Consider the following 25,329-nt stretch of genomic DNA (forward strand, 5'->3'; position numbering starts at 1 on the left):
CTGAAGTGAAAGAACCTAAATTTGAATTTTCTTTAACTTTAAAAATGAGGACACTCTTAAAACAGCCCGCTAACTGGGCAAAATAAATCAACTCTAATATCCTCTGAGCTCTAACCTGAGCTATTATGATCTTGCTCTCTCTGACACTCAAATTCGTCCTTCTAGACATTAAAATGTTTTTGTTTCGTACCCATCTCCATCAAGATGTATCTTGGTATCACTCCACAGGCGCAGGACCATCCCGATAGTGCAGCTTTTACTACCATGGAAAAGGAAAGAAGTGACAACATTCAATGCTATTGTTATAAGGAATTCAAATGCAGGACACAATAAGGTTACTTTCTACTGTTAATTCCCAGTAGATTCTGAATACGATGTATCTTTATTTAAAAACCTCACCTTCCTCTCTAGCAACTCTCACTGCAACCTCTATGCTTATACATACAGTGTCTAAACACACACTCTACAGCCATGCATGAAAATCTTCAGGGCTGCTGTGACAGCAGTGTGCTGTTTTTCAGGGATGGAGTAGCAACTTTCTAGAAGCAACGGTTACAAATTCCATCTCTTTCCCTCTCCCGCAAGGAGCCATGTATCCTATCATAGGCCACTGCTGACCTTTACTTCATCTTCCCCACTAAAAGCCCCAAAGAGGGAAAATTCCCTAAATGAGTGGCACATACACAGCAGGCATTCCAGCCCATCTGGCACCCGTGTGTCCAGTTGTCTGGACGCACAGACCTCCGCCCACCAGTGCTAGGTACAAATCAGGCACGCAGGATCCTTAATGGGCAGTTTGTGAGGTTTTCATTGAATCACTTTGACTGGAAGAAGGGTTTAAGGGGGTCTTATGAGTTTACCTAATCCAAAAAAGTACTTCAGTATGAAAGAAGAAATCTGTCCAGAAAACTAGACCATGATGTGGACCAGACATTTTTAACTGGTAAATAATTAAGCTGCCAAGATATTAAACTTTTAAAGGAAACGAGCATGCATGCAGCAGCCAGTTTGTAAAGAATTCAGAATGATTTTTTTTTTTTAAATCATAACCATTGATACAACAGACCAAAGCAGCCAACCGGCTAATTTCAATGCACACGTGGGCAGAGCCTTCCAAGAAAACGGGTGTATCAGTGCGAAGGCCCCATGCTAGTAACTCAGAATGGTGACAGCCACGGACTCTCATTCCAGCCTCAACACTGGATCCAGGGGGGCTTAGGTAAAACTGCCATTACTGACTGACACTGGTTTGTACTGAAAAGTTTTCTTTAATCTAATCTACAAAGACATACGGTCCTTAGTCCCTCCTGTGCCATTGACACATGGGGCACACCAGTTCCTCCACCGATGATGGTCACTCATTAGCTGTGGTACTTCTTCCCAGGTGATGCCAACACATTCAATTCCCTCTTATCACTGTCTTCTGCCAGCTCTTCTTTGGCCTTCCTCGCTTTCTCTTCCCTCCCTTGGGTACCCAATTCAATGCTTGCTGAGCATGGCTCCCGGCTCCCATCTCCCATACGATGTACATGTCCCTGCCACCTGAGCTTCTTTCTTTGATGATCTTTTCGACATGTGCTGCTCTGTCAGCTCCCTGACTCTCGCAGGGATCATTGTAAATGAAGACAATGCCCTACCCAGAATTCAGGGCTGCTCTGGGATATCTGCCAGAGCTATTTCCCAGGTTACCCCCTCATTTTGCACTAGTAACCACCAGTAGAAATTACTTCAAAACCAGTCCATCTTAGTTTTGGACAAGACGTAGCAAATATTCCTGGACTTTCTATAACGCAGACTAACGTTCCATTCTGTAGTGCTGGGTTAGGAGCTCCTCTACCCCTCTGACAGCACTTAACAACAGTGGGAAGTGTAGCACCAAACCAACTAAGAAAGAACTTCATAACCAGGCACGGCCAGTGGGTTTACTGTCAATGAAAACATTGTCTTACTGTATATTATATTAGTATATATACTCCCTCCCAACACACATCTACTCTCTTCACTTATAGTACAGAAAAATCCACTCTGATTTATTAGAGGACAAGAGAAAACATTTTAAAAAACCCTACATTTTGGCTACTCCTTAGGCATAGTCAAGTGTAACATGATAGAGAACTAGTGGTCTGAATACAGAACTAGGAGCCTAGAAGTCCTGACTCTCTACCACACACTCTGCCTGTGTCCTTGGGCAAGTAATGACCTCTCTGCCTCTGTTTCTTCATCTATAAAATAGGGAGAGCATGAGGATTCTGAGGGTTACTTCATATTTTATGGGGCTTTGGAAGTATTAAGCACTCTTATCAGGAGATGGGTTTGTATCCCAGACAGAACAGAGAACTCAAATTTGGGAAAAGCTTGACATAAATCCCTGATCTCTCACCGGTTTGGGTTTGTTTGTCCTTTGCAGGAGCTTTATGCTATTTAGAAATTCATGCAGATCTATCACTGTCCAGCTCCAGGACATTAACAACATTTTGGGCCTGATTTGAAAAAGTGGCCTCCAGTTTTGCAGCTCTAAGTAGCTGCAGACATGTTTTGGGGCCATTAGACATCTGGCTGCAGATCAGTCAGATGCCACAGTGCTATAAAAGGACTGTGCATACAGTACTTTGCCCTGAGCTGTTTGCAGTGCTGCAATGCAGCCAAAGACTTGAAGGCCTTTGCAACATCAGGTCCTTCACCTTTATGGGAATCAGGTGACTTTACAGTACGGCAGAGAGAGTGTCCTGTTCAAGCAACACCGTGGCACATGAGAAGTCTCCCAGACATACCTTTCTTTGCTAGAAAAGTCCACTCCCAGTAAAATGTTTTCTTCTGTGTCTTGCCGCCCACTGCTATACACGACCACCATGTATCTGACTCGATCTGTCCACATGCTTTCCAAGCGCACAGCCTAAAACAGGGCAACACAGCTCTGCAAACCTGCTGTCAATGACCATTACTGTTAGAGTTCATTATCTGTATTGCAGTTGGGCCCAAAGGCCCCAGTCAGCATAGGGCTCCATGGCGTTAGCTGCTGCAGAAACACATAGGAAGACACAGTCCATCCTCTCCTTGCACACATTTAGCGCTAGTTTAACCAAAAGTCTATAGGAGGGGAGGGAAGGGGCACAGTGGGAGTGCAGTTTCTTTGCCTAGATTACCAGTCCCCATTCTGAAACTTGTTACAAGATGAAGTCTGAGGGGAAAATAAACTGGGATTTTTTAAAAATGTAGGTTAAGTAGGGAAGTTGATAAAAGTATCAATCTTGCACTGGATTGGGGTATAGGAAGGTACTAAGAGGACTCTTCCATCTTTTCCTTTTATGATTCTTACACTGCAGTGTCGCAGTGACCCTACCTGGGGTAATTCAGGAGGCCTTTCCCTTCTGATGTGACATTTCATATCCTCTACAGATGTGTGGCTGTCTGCATTACTCAAACAGGCAGGGTTTTAATAAAACCCTTCTTTAAAAGGGAAGCATGGCCCTGTTAGAAATACCAGTGATCATGGTGCTATTTTACAGAGCTATTTCATACTCCTCCAGCTGAAAGAAGGGCAGAAACTGCAGACCCTCTTACCAATTTGATTCTGTCCTCACAGCGCAGAAGGTTGATCATCACTTGAAGGTGCTGGGGCAAGTCACCTGCAGAGATGATTGGGAAATAATCAACAGATGTTGCTATGGTCCCTTCTTAGTGCACTAAGCTGTGCATGTCCTGATGTATAGAGAAACTTAAATTCCTGTAAGTAGAGAATATTTGGGAAGCCATCCAAGCCTCATACTCTCAGAGAATTCTTAAGATGATAACGACAGAACTGAATTTCCCTGGATACAAGACTAATTGGTCTGTCATGAGACCTGGACACTTTGGCATTTGGCAGGCATTAGATACATAAGGAAAGCCTCTGCCACTGGTTCAAATTATAACCAATAAGATTTGTCTCATAGCTACCACTTCCTGCACTGAACAGTAAGATTTGTGGGCAAGGGATTGGGAAGGAGGGGAGAATGGGGAAACTAAAGATTCCTGAAAGATTAAGGCTATAATAAATAAATACATTTGTGAATTTCATACAAGTCAATGGGCCTGAGACTGTGGGCCTAACTCAGGGCATTTTCCTTTTGAACACAATAGGAATGTTGCATGTGTGAAGGCTGTAGGACTGGACCCGGCAGAGGTTACAGGAACATTTTACCCATGCACAGTTAGTACCATTCATGCAATAGCATACTTGGAATCTACAGAAGCAGACACATTCCTGTTCGGTAAAAATGGGTTATAGGATGAAATCATACATGTGAAAATAAAACAAGACCCTGTCTAATAATGTGATAATGCAAGCATAACTTTCTATACAAGATACAGTTCCTCCCATAGGATACTTGCTGGGCATATGAAATTGCTGACAGTCTGAGAAACCAAAAGCCAGGCTTGGCATTCAAACATGCTCTTTGTTATTCTGGTGTGTTTACTAAGCAGACATACAGTACCACACTGTGCCTTTCCCACATGCTTCTTCACGCAACGTGCCCTGATGGCGATTTTTTTTAAGCTAACCACTTATTCCAAAGCTGTCAAAGACAGAAGGCATAAAAATACAGCGCAATGGGGCTCAGTCTCTTTAACCCTATGTATACTTACCAGTCTTAGTGTACTTTTAATTTAAATTCTCTACCGTCTCTTCTCTCCCTTTTAGCACACTGGAAACAATCAGAATCTATACATGTTCTTAAAATGTTATACATGTTTATGAGCTATGTCTAGATGTAGCATCTAAATTAGAATTTCCTGCCTAAAGCCAAGAAATGAAATATATGGAGCTAAGAGGCAAGGGCTTTGGGTCATGGATATCCGAGGCCCCAATCCCATAAGGAGCTCCTCACCTCTGCACTCACTTGGAGATCTTTGCAAGAGTGGGGCCTGAACTGTGTTCTTAAGATTGTGCTTGTGTTTGTCTTGATTAAGCTGGACATCACAGGAAAATGGGGTTTATTCAAGTTTATGTAAGGCTACAATAACCAAAACATTAAGTGAGGGCTTTAGAAGAACCCTGAGGTGTGGAGATGTTTGGTAACTATTCCTGGTCTATTTCTCGATTTCAGCAATTACTCCTTAGCCGAAAGCACTACAGACTGCTTCACACTAAAGCAGCTTGAAGCGGGCTAGTCACCTGTCTTTTGTGGTGTGAACCTCACTAAGCAGTATCCTTGCATTAGTCTCCATTAAATAAATATGATGGAAATGTGGCCAGAAGTCATTCTTCCCCTTCCCTCCAAAACTGGCCAGCTGAATTAACAGGGTAAAGGGGCTGCCATCCCCTGAAACATCAGGCATTGGCCACTGGAATGGCTAGTCGGAGTCGCTGGTAAATGCTATGCTCCTTTTAGATTGAATCCTAAGGATGCACATGCCAAAGGCGGCATGCTGATCTGCAAATAAGGCTTCACAGTTCCATTCAGGACTGTGTTACGCCCATGGTTCATCTGGGGACTTTATGCGCTGTGCAAAAGCCTTCGTTCTGCCTACTCAAACCCTTATGTGAGCTGGCCCCTGCGCATGGCTCAGATTGGTTACACATCAAAGACAGTAAAAGAGAGAGTAACCTGCAGCTCTGGTAACCCTTGCCCATGACCCGTTTTCACTGGGTGACGTAATTTTGCCATTAGCTTTTTTCCATTTTCCATCTACAACAACAGAGTCAATTATTTTTATTTCAAAGGGTAATTGTTAAAACTGGCTTTTTGCAACAGCCCAGTGACAAAAACTAGAGTGGACAAATCTGCAGAAGGGAGTGGGGTTGTTTTGTTGTTATTGCTTTTTATTATTTTTATTATACGTCTATCATGCGTTCCCGCTAGCACTCCGGTTATCTTTCTTATTAAAAGTCGAGATTATAACATAGCATAAAAATATAGAAACCATTACTGATGAGCTATTTTTTCAAGGTAGGGACAACAAAATGTATTGATTTAACTAAAAATTACTTCTTTAAACATAGTAACTATGTATTTATTTGGCTTAGGATGTTTAGATGGGATAAAATCTTACCTGATATACAAAAATTCAGTAATGAATTCAACAGGATTTCCAGCTCAGGCCCTGATTCAGCAAGGCTTATGTCTAATTTTAAGCACTATATTCGACTTCAAAAGGATTACTCGTGCACTTAAAGTGAGGCCCATGCTTACGGACCTGCCAGGAATCAGGGCCTGCAGCAGAGCTAGTCCCCAGGCAGCCTCAGCAACACAGCTGGCCTGCAGCAGCTGCCTGATAGCCATGCGACCTGAATGACTGCCGAGGCCAGCAGGCTGGCTCTTAAGCCAGCAACCGCGGCAGCTCCCTGGCTTCTCAACGCTCATGCCCGCCGCTGTGCCTGCGCTTGTGCTAGCCTGTTCCTGCTGCTCCTGCCTTGCACCCAGCCTTGCCTCTGTCTTGTCCCTGCCTTGAGCCCCTCCTTGCCTGACACCCTGCTCGCTCCAGTTCCTGATCTCTGGTTTTAACCCTGGCTCCGGCTCCTCACTACGGACTCTGACTCAACCACCTGGCTCTGGTGTCCAGTTCCTGATCTCGTTTTGATCCTGACTCTGGCAACTGACTACGGCTCTGACTCCAGCCACTAGGCCTGCTGCACATGCCGGCCACTAGGCTACAGCACCCTCGTCCTGGTCAGCTGACAAGTACCTTACTGAACCAGGGCTTCAGTGCCCACAAAACAGATGATAAAATCACTGCTCAAGAAAAGGGAACAGCCCAGTATAATGGGTTCATCTTTTTGCTATACAAAGAGAGGGGAACGCAAAGCAGGTTTAGTCAAACTAGTAAAGCGGAAAGAATAGACATTTCTTCTCACAAGAAGGCTGAAAACATGGATGGCATTTCAAAAGAACCTCATACGGCCCAGCAGATTTTCCTCAAAGGCCCTAGACTAAAGGACACTGTGCTGACTATTATGATGTTCATAGCGAACTATTCTCTAGTTCAGTGAGTGACAATTACAAGAGAATTACAGACATTTAAATGGGGACACGGCACTCATATGTTCCAGTTCAACTTCTTCCAACGTAAGTGGGGTGGAAATCTGGTTTTACTCAGTGGTTTACACAATGGCCCACACTCTAATGCCGAGGGGGAGTCCCCCACTTCCCCGCTTGCACTATTAGTCTGTCACCGGGCACAACACAAGCAAATGCAAGAAAGTATTTCAATAAGTGATTTAATCAATAACCTGCATTCTTGTGAGGATGCTGCAGACTCCGCTGGCCTTGTGGACTGTTTCCCTGTTGTAAGAAAAGCGCTGCTCCTTTCACCATGAAAAAGCTCTCACTTAAGCTGGAAAACAAAAGACACAGGAAATCAACCCAAAGAAAACATCAGCAAAACACTCTCAGGGTCAGGATACATTTAGATGGAAAGTCCCAAGCTTCAGACATTACAGGGTATAACGTCTGACATTACAACCCAGCAGTTACTTAGGGAGGTGGTGGAGTCTCCTTCCTTGGAGGTTTTTAAGGCCCGGCTTGACAAAGCCCTGGCTGGGATGATTTAGCTGGGAATTGGTCCTGCTTTGAGCAGGGGGTTGGACTAGATGACCTCTTGAGGTCCCTTCCAACTCTGATATTCTATGATTCTATGATTCTATGAACTGCACTGCTTAAAAACATGGGAGTCCCATCTGGAGGGTATGTCATTTTTCAACCGGATTACAATGCTTGGTCACTACAAGAGTTATTTGCATGAGTTCTTACAGAGCTGGAAGTAAATTTCCATGTAATTATACAACATCATTTGATTATGAAACTCTACAAATTAAAAATAGCAATTGTAAGAACTCTGCCACTAAGATGGTATGGTACTATGTAAAGTGCTGAGCCAATCATTATTTCCACGGCACACATTTCTTAGGAATGAAAAAAAAAAAAAAAAAAAAAAACCAAGAAACTGAAATTATACACCATTTTTTTAAGTTACAAGAGAGCTAAAAAAAAATCCTTTCTAAATGAAAACTGTACAAGTCAAACAAAACTGCTTGGAAATATCACCAATAAAGAATGGCTTTTTTGCTTCCCATGAGCCTGACCCTGCAGTCCTCGTGCATGTAACGCTTCCGCTGACAGCAGGCCAGGCCCCAATATGTGCAAAGATGCGAGTGTATTTCCCCAAGATTGAGAGGAACGTGGATCTGAGAACATAACTAACAAAATCAGTAGTTACAGTAAGAGTCAGCTCAAGTCTAATTACACGGTATCAGGATGTACTGGTGAGCATTTGCCATTGTGTCAGTGTCCATTTCTAAAGTTAGCATTTCCCACAACACTGAAAATCAATATCTACTAAGCTATTTTTTGGTTACCACAGTTACCACTCACATTGCATTTCTTCTAAAGAGCGAGACATCTAGTAATGATTTTTACAAGGCAGGTCCTTCATTTTAGACCCAAATTTGCCTCCATCTCATACCATAGAACCTGAGGTTCTCATCTTTCTTTATTATTGTCCATTGTCTACTAAGCTAAAACACTGCATTATGAGACTGGGACTGGAGGAAATTATTTATGCTACAGAAATCAACCCCACTCAGGTCAAAGCTCCCTGCCCTATTTTTTTCCTTGGCCTCATTTTGGGTCTTTGTCCCTGGGGAGGAGCTCACACTCTACTGCTCAATTCTAAGCAAGGACTTCCAAGTGAAAGACATGGAATTATGGCATTCCACTTCTTCCCTCTCTGGGAACCCCTTCTTTCCAGGTGCATGGGGGCTGCCCAGACTAGTTCAATCAGGTTTAAATCTTCATTTTTGATTGGTTTGAAAGTTGGCGAAAATTCTGTCACTTAAGGTTTCCAAGGTTATGTTTCTCAGAGCAGTAAGTGAGATCCTTACGGCATGGTTATACTCTGAAAAGTGACTGAAGTCAGCATTTCTACATTTACTCTCTCACAGTGACTCCGTATCACACTCGTTCAATTTACTAGTAAAACAAAGTTTTTCCTAACTGCTAGCCATACAAATTGTGCCTGGGATCTGAAACTCAAGCTGTGATCTTTCTGACTTGTACACCACCAGGAAGAGATTCTGCAATCGGAATTTAGCTAATTCCATTCATCATGTGTGCATCACCGAAGAATACAGCTCTCTCTCCCATAACTGCATTGGTTCTGCTGCACTAATGGGAGAGTAAAGCAGTAAAAAGGGAGGAGAGTTATAGAAGAATAGCATCACTAACATGAACAGCTCTGACTCTGAATATGTTCTGGGAGCAGATCTGCTGAGTAACGTACCACCTTTATAGTCATACTTCTGACTGTAACTCATCCTCCTCCAGTTGTACATAAGAGGAAAGAACAGTTAAAATAACCTACAGCTAAATATTTAGCAGTGGCCCTGTCTCAAGAAACTTGGGAAATAGTCTCCGAATCAAATTCCTTTACATTTCCCTTTGGAAAATGGGAAATGTACACAGTACAATATAATTTACCCCTAATCAAACAATGACTGTGAAATCTCTATTTGAGGCAAAGATAAACTGATGAAGACAGGACTCTATCCCCACATTAGTAACTATAGCTCTGGGTGGGTCATCTTTATTTGATATTTCCCTCTGCTGTAGTGCTGGCAGTCAATCCATCTCTTACAATAAAGAGGAGAATTTCCAGTTGCAGGGAAATGAGCATAGAATCATAGAATATCAGGGTTGGAAGGGACCTCAGGAGGTCATCTAGTCCAACCTCCTGCTCAAAGCAGGACCAATTCCCAACTAAATCATCCCAGCCAGGGCTTTGTCAAGCCGGGCCTTAAAAACCTCCAAGGAAGGAGACTCCACCACCTCCCTAGGTAAGGCATTCCAGTGCTTCATCACCCTGTTGCATTATCTAATGTTTGTGAGATCATCCTGCATTTCAGGACCAGCGTGAAGTCATGGTAAAAGGGCAATGATTTTTGTGGCCATGTATTCATCTACATGAAAATGAAGGTGGAGAAGTCAAACAACTCACTGAACGCAAGAAATTAAAAAAAAAAAGAACATGCACATTTCTCAGACAGTGGCCCCAACCTCACAAAAGACAGCTCTCTGAAAAGCAGACAGTACATATTTCCCTACCACTAATGGGTTTCATGTCCCCACATCATCCTTTTCTATAGTGGCTTTCAAATATCCAGCGATCCAATACATCAGCACGTCAAAGCTCCCCTTTGTGAAAACTCTTATTTTAGGAGTTTTATTAAAATGTGAATGCTGCCCAACACTATCCCAAAGATACACTCTAAGAACATGGGCTTCCTGCAAAAGAGATTTTTCTGTACTTTCTAACATTTCATGCAACTGTTCCGGAATACAACTAACAAATGAAAACAAAAGAAAGAAAAAAAAAAGAATATTCCAACTCATTTCTACATTGGTTCTTAAAAAGCAGCACATTTTTCAATCATGTTATTTTGATAAAAGCAACAAAACTCGTTTCCGGACCTCAGTTACCATTATCTCTGCAAGACAAAGAGGATTTTTTAGATGTTTCAGTAAAATATATCTTTAAAAAAACCCCACAAAACAAAAAACAATACCCCCCCCCCACTACACAACAAACCCTAACCCGCTGACCCTGAGCAGCCCTGGCAATGCTCTAGCGAGCGACATTTGGTAGCAGAATAAAAACCAATGGCATGTACATACTAATTTGGACTGGATTTCTTTGAACAGCAGAAGCACTGTGCTGGCCCAAGAGACAGGCAGAAGTCAGTAAAACCAAAAAGATTCATAACCAACTGTTAAACTCACATCCTTTTGCTTCTAAACCCTTAAAAAAAAAGAAAGATAGATAGACCGCATAGTCTGTGAGGAGCAGAGAAATCTCTTGTGCGTTGATGCTACCCAGGAACTGGATGACTTTTAGAGAACACTCTGTCTTCCACTGATATCCTGGCTTGAAAAAGCACTTGTCCTAACATATCCTGATGAAAGAGGGCCATTCAAAGGGGGGAAAACAGCTGAAGCTTGTTTAATCACTTCCCTCCTACAGACTTTTTTTTTTCCCTTGCACACTCTGGAAGCAACACAGCACATATCAGAAAATGCAAAGCAAAACAGCTGGGCTCCAAATAAACTCCAAATTCATTTGGACATTACTAGATAAAAAGTGCCACATTGACTGATGACTATTTGTTTTTAATAACAATACACTGCATACCAATACAGCAATGTAGCTATAAGTGAAGCATCAATTTAAGCCTTTCCTTGCTTACAGTATGGCTACCAAAGTTTGCTTCATTCTTTTACAGGGTGAAGCATGAGTAACTGAGATTCTAGTAAAATGAAGCCTTTCAGACAGTTTAGTATTGTTGTTTGTTCGCAGCTGGTCACAACCAAAGTCGCTGAAGAAGGCGTCTTACAAATCCTTGACTAATTGTCCAGGGTTTTTCTACAGGCATGAACCATAATCACATGCTTACATTTAGCAAGTACCACTGAGTTAACCAAAGGAAGAAGATGCTTCTGTACATTTTTTGCCCCACTCAACTAGGAAACACACCAGGCAGAAAACAACCCCCTTCCCCCCCCCACCTCCCCTACCCCTCAAATTCTCACCAATTCTGTCCCTTTCCAAGAGGAGTCACTTCAGACTCCGGACTAAATGCAATGCTCAGAGCCCAAGTGACATTTGAGGGGCAGGGAGCGTTTTGAGGGTGTCAGGAAATTTGGGTTCTATACCCAGCTCTGTCACTGTCCTCCAGCATTTGACCTCAGGAAATTCACTCCTCTCTCTGTGCCCCAGCTTCCCGGTCTGTTATTGGGGTATAAGAATATGACCCGACTCACAGAGGTGTGAGGCGACATTTACTAGTGTCTGTAAAATGCATTGAGAGTCCCACCGTGAAGATGCTGCCATGTCATGTATTACAATTGGTAACCTTCTCCGTCAGGAAAGCGGGGGTTCTCCAGCCCTCATGGCAAAGAACCTTGTGACATGGTGGCCCGTATCCTGCTCTAAAGTCACAAGAGGTCAAATCCAGGGTAATTCCAGCGAGTTCAAGTCAGCAAAGCTATTCCAGACCTACACCAGAGGGGGAGCCGTATGTGTCCCATTGTTTACAAGCGTGAGGACTTGCAGGTCCAAGTTCTGTAGTTTCTGTGATATTTATGCTACTTTGCCCTCCTTGTACAGGGCCTTTATCCATACATTTCAAAGCATTTTACAAACCTGGTAAAGTAGGATCATCCCCATGTTGTAGGTGGGGAAACTGAGGCACAGAGGGCCGATTGCTTAAACTACAGAAACAAAAAGCAACTCAGTACTTTTGCCCCAGTTTCTCCCGACTTACAGTCCTCGGCTCTAACCACTGACCCACACTGCCAGTCACATTTTACAGAAAAATATTTACGGCTGTTTGAAAAAGTTACTCACAAGGACATGGCTGCAGACACACTGCAATTACATTCCAGTTGTTTAAAGCGACAATTTGTGCTGCTTCTGATCATTTCAAAACCTGTCTCCTATGGCCCCAAATATAAAAAAAAGCAGTTTAAATCTTTTAAAAATACCTCGTCTTTGACGTCCCGACAAAACGCATGTTCCTGAATGGGCGCTCCCAGCTGGAAGCATAGCCCAATTGCATAACGTTCCCTGACACGCTCATTTTGACATCATACCTCAGGCAGTGGTGCACAGAGGGCACAAAACGTGCATGCTTAGGGTGTTTTAGTTCTCTGTTTTCTAACGGGAAAGCTCACATACTGGTAATGGCTGTGCATTACAGGATACAGCACAACATCGTATCTTCAACTCCCTTCATCTCGCAGTAAATGTCCACACACAGCAGAGAGGTCATTTCATTCAGGAAGGAGAGGCACCTCCAGGGTAGAAAGCAGCAGCGCCGTAACAGTTTAGGACAGGAAGTAGAAAAACGTATCGAACTGAAACTGCAGGAGGAATTTAAGACGGCAGAACGTAATCACCAGAGTTTACGTTTGCCCAGGATAGTCTGACTCTTGCTAAAAGTGCCATGGGATCTTTAATGAACGTAATGGTCAGGGACTTCATTTTGAAGTCTCACTGCAATAAAGCATATTAGCATCACAGAGCCTCCTGGGGCATGATGAACTGATTATCACTGCATTTGCGGCTGATCACAGCTAATGAGTACATTGAGGGCAGCTGGAGTTCAGATTCAGTTACTCAGAATTGTGGTCCAAGCTAGTCTCTAGAAGAATACTAGAAATTCTGAGTCTCAAACTTTATTTTCCCAATTTCTGAACTATCGCGGCAGACTTCCTTCCACACCTTCTGGCTAAGCATTACCATCCTCCTCCCCCAGAGACTGCATGCTCTGGCCACAGGAAATGGAGAGAGAGAAGCTTTGTTCCACTGGATAGGAAACTGCAGGGGAGAAATCACACATAACTAACCTTCCAGCTCCTTGCTCACCGGGTCAGCAATTCTCTCCCATTGTTCTGGGTCCTGGCTGCAGCACCACTGAAGGAACTGCGCTCACTGAGCCTCCCTCAAGTTAAGGTCTGTAAATGACGGCTAATTGGCTCTCTTATTTAGGGTGTCAGCTTCCGTGAAGGAGCCTGTATTCTGGATGTCCCTAACAGTTTCAGGGCCTCCTCCCAAATTTGAGCCCAGAGAAACTCCCCGGATGGTCTTTTTCCATTTCAGTAAAACTTTTAATCATGGGCAATGGCTCCTCTATAGCCTCTGGCATGTACTTGGATAGCCTTTTGCTCCACACAAACTCCGTAACCAGGCCTTCCCCGGGCACAAAGCCACGCCTTCTTTCCAATGCACTATCTCTTTGTCAAAATCGAGATTCTTAAGTGCCTCCTGGCCAATTTTAAGATGTGTACATGTGCACGTGTGGGATGGGGGTGAAGGACATCAATCCTTTAGTGCTAGCCCACAGCCCAGCAGGGAGGCACACAGCCTTGATCCACTGAACAGACAATTCCTCTAACCACAGCCATTTGAACAGGCATGAGCCCTCCACACGGTCAAAAGCATTTTCAGCAACCATTGATGCTGCAATCACTAGGCTGCTCCTAACAGCATGGAGAATAATGAGCACTTTCTCCATGTTCTCCAACCGGCTCTGCCCCCCATTGCTCCCCCCTCCCAGTTACCTGTGGATCAGCAAGCTCGCACCCTATCTCATCTAGCAGCGACCATCACGCAGGACCACCCGGGGGGGGGGGCAAATGGGGCAATTTGCCCTGGGCCCCTGGCCCCCACGAGAGTTTTCAGGGGCCCACACAAGAGTTTTCGGCAGGTCTTCGACTGCAGGTCCTTCAGTGCCGCCGGAGCGAAGACCCGGAGCTTCTTCCGCTCCCAGTCTTCGGCGGCAGTTCGGCAGCGGGTCCTTCACTCACTCCGGGACCCACCACCGAAGTGCCCCGAAGACCCGGAGCGAAGGACCCCTGCCGCCGAAGACCCCAGACTCTCTGAATCCTCTGGGCAGCCCTGCCATCATGAGCCTAGAGCTGCCGAACACCAGAGGATGTCTGCCTCCTCATTCCAAAATACAAGAGGGGGCAGATTCATCTAAAGGAGAGTCTGGCTCCAGGAGAATTAAAAGGTTTCCAACAACAGGAGGACTTTACATGCTGTATTTGACAATATCTGGCCAAACCCAACCTTAGCATTCACCGGTGCAGCTCCTGTTCCCGGCATGGTAGTTGTGCCCCTGTGCGCCGGGGCAGAATTCGCCCCAGCATCTTTAGATGAAACAAATACACATTTCTACCAATCCCACCCCCCACCCTGTTACACTTGAGAACACCCCGCAGAATATCAGCGCCCTATCTTCACATGCTCTTCTAGTCACCATTCCCAAGCTGATTAGTTCAAGGGAAATCGGTTTCCAGGCTCCACTTGCTTTGTAACTATGCCTTTGGCAAAGGAGGCTCCAGCTATCTTTCCTTTTCTGTTCAGTCCAGTCATTGGCTCAGAAAAGCCAAAATATCTCAAGGCAATTCTAGCTCTTTGCTTAGTTTCCCCAGTTGCACTCCTAGAAATGTGAGATACCACCCAGGCCCCCTTCACAGCACATTCACGGGGCTCTTTCCAAATGGCTGAACCATCTCACAAGTTAGTCTCTTACTGAAGTGGCCCATTAGCGAAGCCAGGTAAGGAGCAAACTTGCAGCCTTCTTGAAATATTGAAATACAAACAAAATATAAGGGGTGATTCAGGGAAGCAAGCGTCAGGAAGATAAACGTGTAGCAATACAGTTCCTGCTTCTTCAGCCCAGAGGACAATTCAAGTGCACTGACTGCTTGCTTTGGCTTGATATGAGATACATCAGCTAACACTTCCTGACCAAGATAGGGGCCTTTGGAAGGGGTTTTATGTGACACAATAGAGCTGGTGGAAAATTAACTTTATAGCTACTCGTTTATGTTCCTGTAAAATCTGTGAAATAGACATTAGAACCCTTTAAAGCAACAGCAGCTTATTTCTCCACCTTTCCTACTTTAACGAAGTGCATCATACATTTAAAATGTTTATTCGCTCGGCGTAACACATACCATCATCTCAGTCGTACAGAAAGCCTGGCATGCCTCAGCAAATAAAATAAAATAAAATGGAGTCTCCTTTATAAAGCTAGTTGATAGCACTGTAGTTCCCACTTCCTGCTTAAACACAATATGTTATAGACTGACCCAGTACCTAATGATCTGCATTGCCATGCAAAAGACCTGGTTAAATTTCCTGGACCAAAAGAAAAGGGAATGCTCAAGGGACCCATCTCAATCTGTGTTTTATCCTTCACAAGTGAGATTCTACTATAGAAATATGGACACCGCAAGATGTGCTAAAAATCCACCATGGTTTGTTTTCACTCTCCAAATACGGGCACACCTGACCTCCTGTTGTGAACAGTGCACTACAAAGGGCTATTTCCTGCACACAGAAGCACTCTCGATAGAGCTCCCTCCAGAGGACATTCAGAACACTCAGACCTACACTTTGAAGAGTGGGCCATAACTTGGATGCCCAACTTGACACATCTAAGGCCTGATTTTCAGAGCCACTGAGCACCCACACTCCCTCTGCAGTCAGTGGGAGCTGCCGGTGCTCAGCATCTCTAAAAAAAACCCAGAACCTAGGGCATGTCTCAAATCAGGCATCCAGAAACCCAGGCACTTGAAATTCGGGAATATTTTGAAAATATTTTGTCTTTGTGCATTTCATTACCTGCTCCTGTGATGGTAAACCTCTTCCCATCTCTTTGGCTGAACTAGAGATTGCTAAAGCAAGTCCTACCCACACTGCCTAAGCTGAAGATAGGTTGCTACAATGAAGGGGCCTACGGTGTGAGGGGTGCTCCAAACCAAAGGAAGCCCTGCTCCAGAGAGAACCCCCTCACTTTACTGGAGATACACTCGTACATGCACCAACCTGGCCACAATAGCAAAGGTTCTCTTTCCAAGGGACGGACAATCCTGTACCCCAAGATCCAATGTGTGCGGGGAACAGCAGGGCTTCCCCAGCACCCCATCAGCAACTCACATCAGAGAATGCAAGAAAATTCCAGCCCTCTGGTGCATTTCAAGTCAAAAAGGGGGCTAGTGAGCAAGAAATCCTGGCAATCTTCACTCTAAATGTTTTTAACACTCCAGCAACAAAAGGAGTTTCTGAGCCTGTATTGTTTGGCTGAAAGGCGTAGGCTGCATTCACAGCACAAGAATGCTAAGAAGCATTTCAGACACTGTAGGCCATTCACAGCGCCAGATACAAACTCTCTTTCAGCACAAAGAGGAAAAAGAAAAATGAAACCAATCATTAAACCCACCAAAGCTTATTCCCCAGCATAAATGGACCTACAGTGACGTGCCTCAAGTCAGTCCAGTGTACCTCGAGATTGCTACATCACGCTTCACATATTCACCCCAAACTGAACCGCAGACACCAGAGCCACTGGAGGGGGAAGTGCAAGGAAACACATGTTTACCACAGTGCTAAAGCGCCCCCATTTGGAGCAAATGAATGTGTCTCATGCAGTCAGTCTGTCCGTCCATTATGGACACGAAGGAATAGGGGTTACATTTTCAAAAGCACCTACATCCCATTTTCAAAAATGACTTGGGCACTTAGGAGCCTGACTTCCACTGAGACTTAGGGTATGTCTGCGTTTCAATTAGACACCGGCGGCTGGCCCGTGCCAGCCACTCCCGGCTTCAGCGCTGGGGCTCCCTGTGCCGGGTTTCAGCCACGGGGCTCTGTGGCCCCCCTGAAAGGGCTCCACGGCCCCCAGTTGAGAACCGCTGATCTAGACAATCCCTGACAGGTGTTTGTCTAACCTGCTCTTTAAAATCTCCAATGATGGGGCTGGGGCTAAGGGGCTATTTAACTGTACTGTAGACGTTCGGACTCGGGCAAGAGCGCGGGCTCTAGGACCCTGTGAGGTTGGAGGGTCTCAGAGCTTGACCGTCTACACCACAATTAAACAGCCCTGTGAGCCCCAGTCAGGGTGTCTAACTGCAGTGTAAACACACCCTATGGCCAAGTCAGGGTGTCTAGCTGCACTGTAAACACACCCTATGGCACCTCAATCTCTTCTGGAAATTGGACTTAGGCACTTTTGAAAATTTTACTCTGTGTTTTTAAAATGGCCGTCAAGAAGCTTACGACCCAGCTGAGCACTGTATTATTTCAGGAACATCCTCCTGGCTCCTCCCCACACCCCCAAACCACCACCACCAAATTCTGCCTAAACTGGCTTCCCTAGACCTCCCTGGCAACATACTCCCATAACTGCGCCTTCTGTCCCGCCTGTCTCCGGTGTTACCCTCCCAACTCTCCTCTGGACTCTATAGCTGGACACATGCTCTTCCATGTGTGCTGACACGCTGACCTGGAGCTCTCTGGAAGTTCTTCATCACCTTCTTCTTTGAGGCAGCCTCCCCGCGCTCCTTAGTAAACAAGTGACTCTTGGCAAAGCTCATCCTAACCCAGTGCGTTCAGATACCTTGCAGCTACATGGCACCCGTCACCTGCAGATGGCAACAGGATTTACCCACGTTAATTAGGCCCCATAATCCTGCCAGGAGATGGGGTCACAGCCATTCCACAGAGGAGTCAAGCAAGGCACACTGGCAATTTAGTAAATTGGCCAGGATCATTCAGTGAGTCAGTTACAGAGCAGGGAACTGAACCCAGGAGACACCAGGTCCCTATATTAGTATGCAACACCTTGGCTTATCTAAGGCCATACATCCGGCACTGCTCCGCCAAGCACATTCGGCCCCTCGGGATATCCCCTTGCTGGCCTCCCATTGCCTTCTGCGCCATATTCAGGCTCATCACTCTTGCCTCCAAGACCCTCCACAACTTAGAGTCATAGAATATTAGGGTTGGAAGAGACCTCAGGAGGTCATCTAGTCCAATCCCCCACTCAAAGCAGGACCAACACCAACTAAATCATCACAGCCAGGGCTTTGTCAAGCTGGGCCTTAAAAACCTCTAAGGATGGAAATTCCACCACCTCCCTAGGTAACCCATTCCAGTGCTTCACCACCCTTCTGGTGAAATAGCGTTTCCCAATATCCAATCTAGACACCCTCCCCCGCAACTTGAGACCATTGCTTCTTGTTCTGTCATCTGCCACCACTGAGAACAGCCGAGCTCCATCCTCTTTGGAACCCCCCTTCAGGTAGTTGAAGGCTGCTATCAAATCCCCCCTCACTCTTCTCTTCTGCAGACTAAATAACCCCAGTTCCCTCAGCCTCTCCTTGTAAGTCATGTGCCCCAGCCCACTAATCATTTTCGTTGCCCTCCACTGGACTCTCTCCAATTTGTCCACACCCCTTCTGTAGTGGGGGGACCAAAACTGGACGCAATACTCCAGATGTGGCCTCACCAGTGCTGAATAGAGGGGAATAATCATTTCCCTCAATCTGCTGGCAATGCTCCTACTAATACAGCCCAATATGCTGTTGGCCTTCTTGGCAACAAGTACAAACTGTTGACTCTTATCCAGCTTCTTGTCCACTGTAATCCCCAGGTCCTTTTATGCAGAACTGCTACTTAACCAGTCAGTCCCCAGCCTGTAGCAGTGCATGGGATTCTTCCTTCCTAAGTGCAAAACTCTGCACTTGTCCTTGTTGAACCTCATCAGATTTATTTTGGCCCAATCCTTCGATTTGTCTAGGTCCCTCTGTATCCTATCCCTACCCTCCCGCGTATCTACCTCTCCCCCCAGCTTAGTGTCATCTGCGAACTTGCAGAAGGTGCAATTAATCCCATCATCCAGATCATTAATAAAAATGTTGAACAAAACCGGCCCCAGGACCGACCCCTGGAGTACTCCACTTGATACCAGCTGCCAACTAGACATCGAGCCGCTGATCACTATCCATTGAGCCTGACAATCTAGCCAGCTTTCTATCCACCTTATAGTCCATTCATCCAGCCCACACTTCTTTAACTTGCTGGCAAAAATACTGTGGGAGACCGTATCAAAAGCTTTGCTAAAGTCAAGATATATCACATCCACCGCTTTCCTCATATCCACAGAGCCAGTTATCTCATCATAGAAGACAATCAGGTTGGTCAGGCATGACTTGCCCTTGGTGAATCCATGTTGACTGTTCCTGATCACCTTCCTCTCCTCCAACTTCCCTCCTTCCAGTTCCTCCACATTCCCAGCACCTCAACAAACTGCACCCCACTTGTGTCCTCCTCCCATACTTGCCTTTATGCTGCCCTCTGCCAGGCTTCCACCCCTCAAAACACATTTCTTCCAGGAGGCCAACAGGTAGCGGCATAGTCTTACTGGCCTCACTCTCAGCCTTCCTCCAGACCTCTCCCTGGGTTTGTCATCCCTTCGCACTGTTCTTGTCTTAACTCGCTGGCTGTAAGCTCTCTGGGGCAGGGTCTCTGCCCCCATCTGCACTGTATAGAACAGGGGTCAGCAACCTTTCAGAAGTGGTGTGCCGAGTCTTCATTTATTCACTCTGATTTAAGGTTTCACATGCCAGTCATATATTTTAACATTTTTAGAAGGTCTCTTTCTATAAGTCTATAATCTATAACTAAACTATTGTTGTATGTAAAGTAAATAAGGTTTTTAAAATGTTTAAGAAGCTTCATTTAATTTAAATTAAAATGCAGAGCCCCCCAGACCAATGGCCAGGACTCAGGCAGTGTGAGTGCCACTGAAAATCAGCTTGTGTGCCGCTTTCGGCACCCGTGCCATAGGTTGCCTACCCCCGGTATAGAATGTACATCTATAGCGCTATGTAAGGAAAAAACAATAACCATCCTGCAGGCAGACCTGACTAGGCTCCCCGTCTGCCTCAATGGCACACATCACTCTCCTGCTGCTTTCCAGGAGAACCTCGCCCTGAATCGTTCACAGGGAGAAGCGCTGCTGGCCAGGTGCAATGCCAGAATGCTCAGAGGGATTAGAGAAGTGACTTCAAAAATCCAGCTCCCAGCCCCATCAGTGAGCCAGGGCTCTGTGCTCCAGCTCTGTCCCTTTTACTCCCAGAGGAGCGGTGAGCACAGCAAAGCTGGCCCGATCAGCTCCTAGCACGACGACGGGGCAGCCTGGGTTGCTCCCCCAGGCAATGAAGCAGCAGCTTTGGTAGGCCCCTCAAGCTAGAATCGTATCTGAATGCAGGAAAGGGAAGGTGGAAAAACCTTTGGGATCCCAAGACAGATACAAAAATAAGCTAGCAGAGCGACTACAAATGGCTAGAGAAGAGAAAATTCTAAGAATCCCCAGTACTTTGGAGGGTGAAAAGCCAAACAAAATTCTAGACTGTTTTACAAGAAAAGAAAAACTGTACATTGTGCCCATCCCATTAATAACACAGTTCAAAAAGGCAAGAGGCCCATCACAGCATCAGGCAAGTATGCCACAGACTAGGAACGAATGTTTTTAATTGCAATTACCATTTCTGAGCTTCCCGCTGAAAAATGACATCATTTGTGACAGCAGCTGTCTCAGAGTCCAGTGTCAGATATTTTTAAAGTGTCTCTGCTTGCATTAGTGCTCATTAAACAATAATAAACAAGCGGTGCTTTTCCTTTTTTATACATTAACCCTTAAGATGACATTTCACCCTACGGCCACAAGCACCAAAGCATTCATTTGTCTGGCGGTCTGCAAAGCGCCAGCATTCTGGCATGGGTGTGAACACAGAATGGGGAAAGGGGACTCCAGAGTCCCGTGTCCAGTGTTTCAGCCACAAGATCATCCTTTCCTAACCATCCAACAATTCAGAATAGACCCGTATGGTTTTGCTTCTTGCAGCTGCCTTAACTGCTACCCACCTGCTTATATTGCTAGGTACATAGGGGCAAAACACCCCCCCGGTGCTGTCCCTTGCATGGTATCACAGTCCAGACTGATCTGAAGAGATCCTGGATACAACGTGGCAGCACGGCTATTGGAAGGGGACTATCAGTGAGTTAAACAAAACAAGATGCTGTGGGGCAGCTTTGTAGCCTAGTGCAGACTTTGCTCCCCAATGCACTGGTGGTCTGTAACGAGCCAGCTAGTCACATGGTGCTGGCTTGCCTCCTCATTTCCAGCTCCAGACTGCATTAAAAGAACTGAAAAAACATTCAATGCTTTCCTAGTGTTTTGGCATGTAAGCAATTGCTATAGATGCTGTGGGGCTGGGTGAGGGGAGGAAGACCACACAACCGGGAATGGCAGGGGAGGGGTCCATGGGAAAAACTCTGTTACATTGCTCTCTGCTAGAGAACAGTTTGGAACACTTGGCCTAGCCGATAGTGCTGCGCGTTAGTGCCTCAGAGAGTGAATCTCGGGAATGCAGGAGCGACGCCTGCTTCTCTCTCAGCCAAGCTGCCAGCATACTGACCAATCTGCCTCCATTCTGTTCCCAAACTCATTATTTTAAAGCTTCAAACTATTTTATTCGTCACCAGCCCTTTGCCGGTGGCTCCCAACATCACACCCCCATAACCACTGGGAAGGGGAAGGTGAGGCTGGGTGGCCGAGCACAGGAAGGTGAATAATAGTTTCCAGGATTAAGAAACAAGCCCACAAATGGAATGAGCAGTGGTCAGCCACCCCACAGACAGACAACAGTGCAGAGAGTGACTGAAAACCCCAGCAACACCGGCAGTGCATCTGCCCAGAAAATGCAGAGCTGATGGGTTTTAGAACGATTCCAAAAAAGGCAGCAGAGGCCAGGGCATATTTAACACATCGGTGATGTGTACAAAATAAACCCAGCAAAACCAGGCAGAGTAACTAAGCAAAAGCCAAAAAGCCTCTCGTCTAGATCATCCCAGGCCAGCACACTCCCTAGTGCAGTGGTTCGCAAACTTGTGTACTGGTGACCCCTTTCACACAGCAAGCCTCTGAGTGCAACCCCCCTTATACATTAAAAACACTTTTTAATACATTTAACCCCATTCTAAATGCTGGAGGCAAAGCGGGGCTTGGGGTGGAGGCTGACAGCTCGTGACCCCCCTGTAATAACCTCGCGACCCCCTGAGGAGTCACGACCCCCAGTTTGAGAACCCCAGCCCTAGTGGCTATTTTCGGTCACTCACACAGACCCCTAATCCCACAGCAGGTGCCTTTGCTAGCGATCTTTACAACGGGGATTTCTACAGGAAAAAAGCAAAAATGAGCTGCTGTGATTGTAGCAGTTCTGTCAACGTAGGACGGACAGTAAACAGCAACCGTAACAGGGGGTTCTTCTTCCGACTGTATGTGGATGCTCACAACCCTACAAACCAACACTGCTGGAGCGTCTCAAGCTGCCCAACAGCTCTCCTAAAGGGGTACAACCAGGCTTACGGTATCAACTACTCAAAAGGAAAGTTCTTTCCTACCACCACCACCTGAGATCTGCACTATCTATCATTAAAACACTCTAACTTTATCCATCCCCACTCTAATTTCATTCACCACTCAGTCACTCCCTGTGTACCACAGCGCTTATCAGCATACTCGCTGGGACTGGTGCCCCTCACCGTGGCCTCAATCCCGCAAGGGGCTTGAGCACTCCGCATCCCATTGAACAGTACATACAGCGTTTTCAGGAGCAAGCCCTATAGGAGAGAATCAGCTACAGGCAGGGCATTGTCTATGAGGTCTCTTTGCCTCTGGAACCAGCCGGCCAATACAAACTGCCCAAATCTGTTCACCTCCTGGGCTTGCTGCAAACACTATTTGTTAAGACTCTGGGGGAAGCCATAGGGTTTGAGTGTCAGGGGTCAGGGCGTACTTTATGCTCCAAATTATAGGTAGTTTACACGGATTTACTTTTGTTGAATGGGAGCACAGTAATGGATTTCTGTGTGGATTGTGATTCTAATGAACTGGGGGGGCAGGGGGGACGAGTGCAGCAGAGAGGTGTCTTTTTTTGTATTTAAGTCTGAATAACTAAATGGATGCAGTTTGCTTCCTTTTAGCATTTCATTCCTATTAAAGGCAGCGCCTGACTGGCCTGTTTCACTTTCTGATCCCATGCACTAGCATGGTGCTGTTGCTTTGCTGTTTCAGAGGCAGCAGAGGGATTTTTAAATCTTGTCTAAAGAAAAAAACAACAACAACGCCCTTTTCATTTAAATTAAACAAAATCCATGAAGACTCTCTGTCTGCATTAGGTTTTCTACAACTGTCTGTACTGAGCTATCTTGATTATCTAAAACTGTCCGTACTGAGCTATCTTGATTATCTAAAACTGTCCGTACTGAGCTATCTTGATTATCACTTCAAAAGTTTTTTTTCTCTTACTTAATTGGCCTCTCAAAGTTGGTAAGACAACTCCCACCTGTTCATGCTCTCTGTATGTGTGTATATATATCTCCTCAATATATGTTTCACTCTCTATGCATCTGAAGAAGTGGGCTGTAGCCCATGAAAGCTTATGCTCTAATAAATTTGTTAGTCTCTAAGGTGCCACAAGTACTCCTGTTCTTTTTGAGGATACAGACTAACACGGCTGCTACTCTGAAATCTTTTAAAACACTATTTGTTAGACAAAGGTGCAGACCAAGCCTAGAAAGCCTAGCTCAGAGCTTTTTTTGAAAAATGGTGACCATATTTTTTGTCGCCGGGACGGGCTTCATGAAAGAAGTGAGCTCGTAGGAGGAGTCTGAAGCCACACATCACCTTCCCTACACACGCCACACCTGACGTCTGAATACCAGGTCTCTGGACTGGCAATGGAGTGGCAGCCTGGAGCCTCTGAGACTCTGCCCGCATCTATATAACCACACAGCGTTGCTCAGCTGCGAGCAGGCGACCGATGGAGACGTCACCTTCCCTGCTGTTGTTTAAGCCGGGGCTTTTTCCTACTCCACATTTTTCAAATGTTCCTGCACCAGACAGTGCGGAATGTAAAGCCCTAATTATAACTTTGCCAGTTTCCAAGGCCACACCCACAGGGTAGACAGTTACAAATGGTCAGGGGCCTGAGAACTCATTTCCCCATTGTACGGTGCACGCTAAGGCAGGCGGCTGCAGCCATGTCAGGATATGATTCAGCATCCTGTTTTGAACATTTCATACACTCTTCAACTTCTGCCTCTGGATCTCCCACCGACTCACTTTAAGGCAATAAATAGTGTAGTGAAGTAGCTAGACAAGAACACAGTGAGGCTACTGTGTTCCTAAATAAATGCTCAAGACAGCCACCCTGACTTCCCCGAGCCCCAACATCCTCCCCAGCCCAAAGGCTCAGAGTCAGTCAGGTCTGTTGTTAAAATACAACTAGTCTATTCTCCCCTTGCTGCATGCACACACTTAAAGGGACATTTGTCAGGCAGTTTGGACAAAACAATTACATTTGTGTGTATGTGTGTGGGGGGGTATAAAATATTTAAGATACACATGTATGCATGGAAGTCCATTTGTATATAAACATCCCTGTGCTATGCTGGGATCGTAAACACAGCACAAGGCTAGCAGGGGAGAACAGCAAGCTGAAACTAAGCCGTTTTTTTTCACTACCAGAGATAAGTGAAGGGCAAAAAGTAAACAAGCAGCAGAATGGAGAACAGTCAATTGGATTTTGAAAGTTCTTTGAGTTTCAGTTACTTAAGGTACTATTGGGATCACGGCGAAGAATTTCTTAAATATTATTTTAATTTAATCATCTCCCTGTTTATGCATGAGAGTTTATACCCATGCAAGCTGGGAGAACACGCTTGGAAGGAACTTACTTGCAGCAATTTTTTATGCTGTTGATTACAGAGTAGTTTGGTGACTTCTGTAAATCAAAAGATTCCATCAGACACACAAAGCCGAAGTACAGAAGGCGCCAAATTCTCCCCGGGGTAACTCCACTGCCTTCAATGGTTTCCAAACCACAATCAGAAAATAACTTTTATTAAACAACAACAAAAGCGAGTGTTCAGCTAGTT

The 25,329-nt window shown here is 45.4% G+C and overlaps 1 protein-coding gene across 11 annotated transcripts in view; it reads right to left on the reverse strand.

Moving 5' to 3' along the window:
* SSH1 (slingshot protein phosphatase 1) overlaps positions 1 to 25,329 on the reverse strand; it is a 62,291-nt gene that overhangs the window by 21,533 nt on the left and 15,429 nt on the right. For 3 of the 11 annotated variants that reach the window (XM_065568817.1, XM_065568818.1, XM_024101526.3), the window contains exons 3-6: positions 7,211 to 7,314; positions 3,562 to 3,626; positions 2,772 to 2,893; positions 191 to 259 (exon numbers count right to left, since the gene is read on the reverse strand). In XM_065568817.1, coding sequence (XP_065424889.1) covers positions 191 to 259; positions 2,772 to 2,893; positions 3,562 to 3,626; positions 7,211 to 7,314 — 360 coding nt within the window. Of the gene's footprint in view, positions 1 to 115; positions 260 to 2,771; positions 3,017 to 3,561; positions 3,627 to 7,210; positions 7,315 to 10,649; positions 10,976 to 13,379; positions 13,646 to 25,329 lie in introns of those variants that run through there. The other 8 variants (XM_024101527.3, XM_042852425.2, XM_024101525.3 and 5 more) reach the window with 8 other exon arrangements.

This window comes from Chrysemys picta, chromosome 15, assembly GCF_011386835.1.
Source record: "Chrysemys picta bellii isolate R12L10 chromosome 15, ASM1138683v2, whole genome shotgun sequence".
Taxonomy (NCBI): Eukaryota; Metazoa; Chordata; order Testudines; family Emydidae; genus Chrysemys; species Chrysemys picta.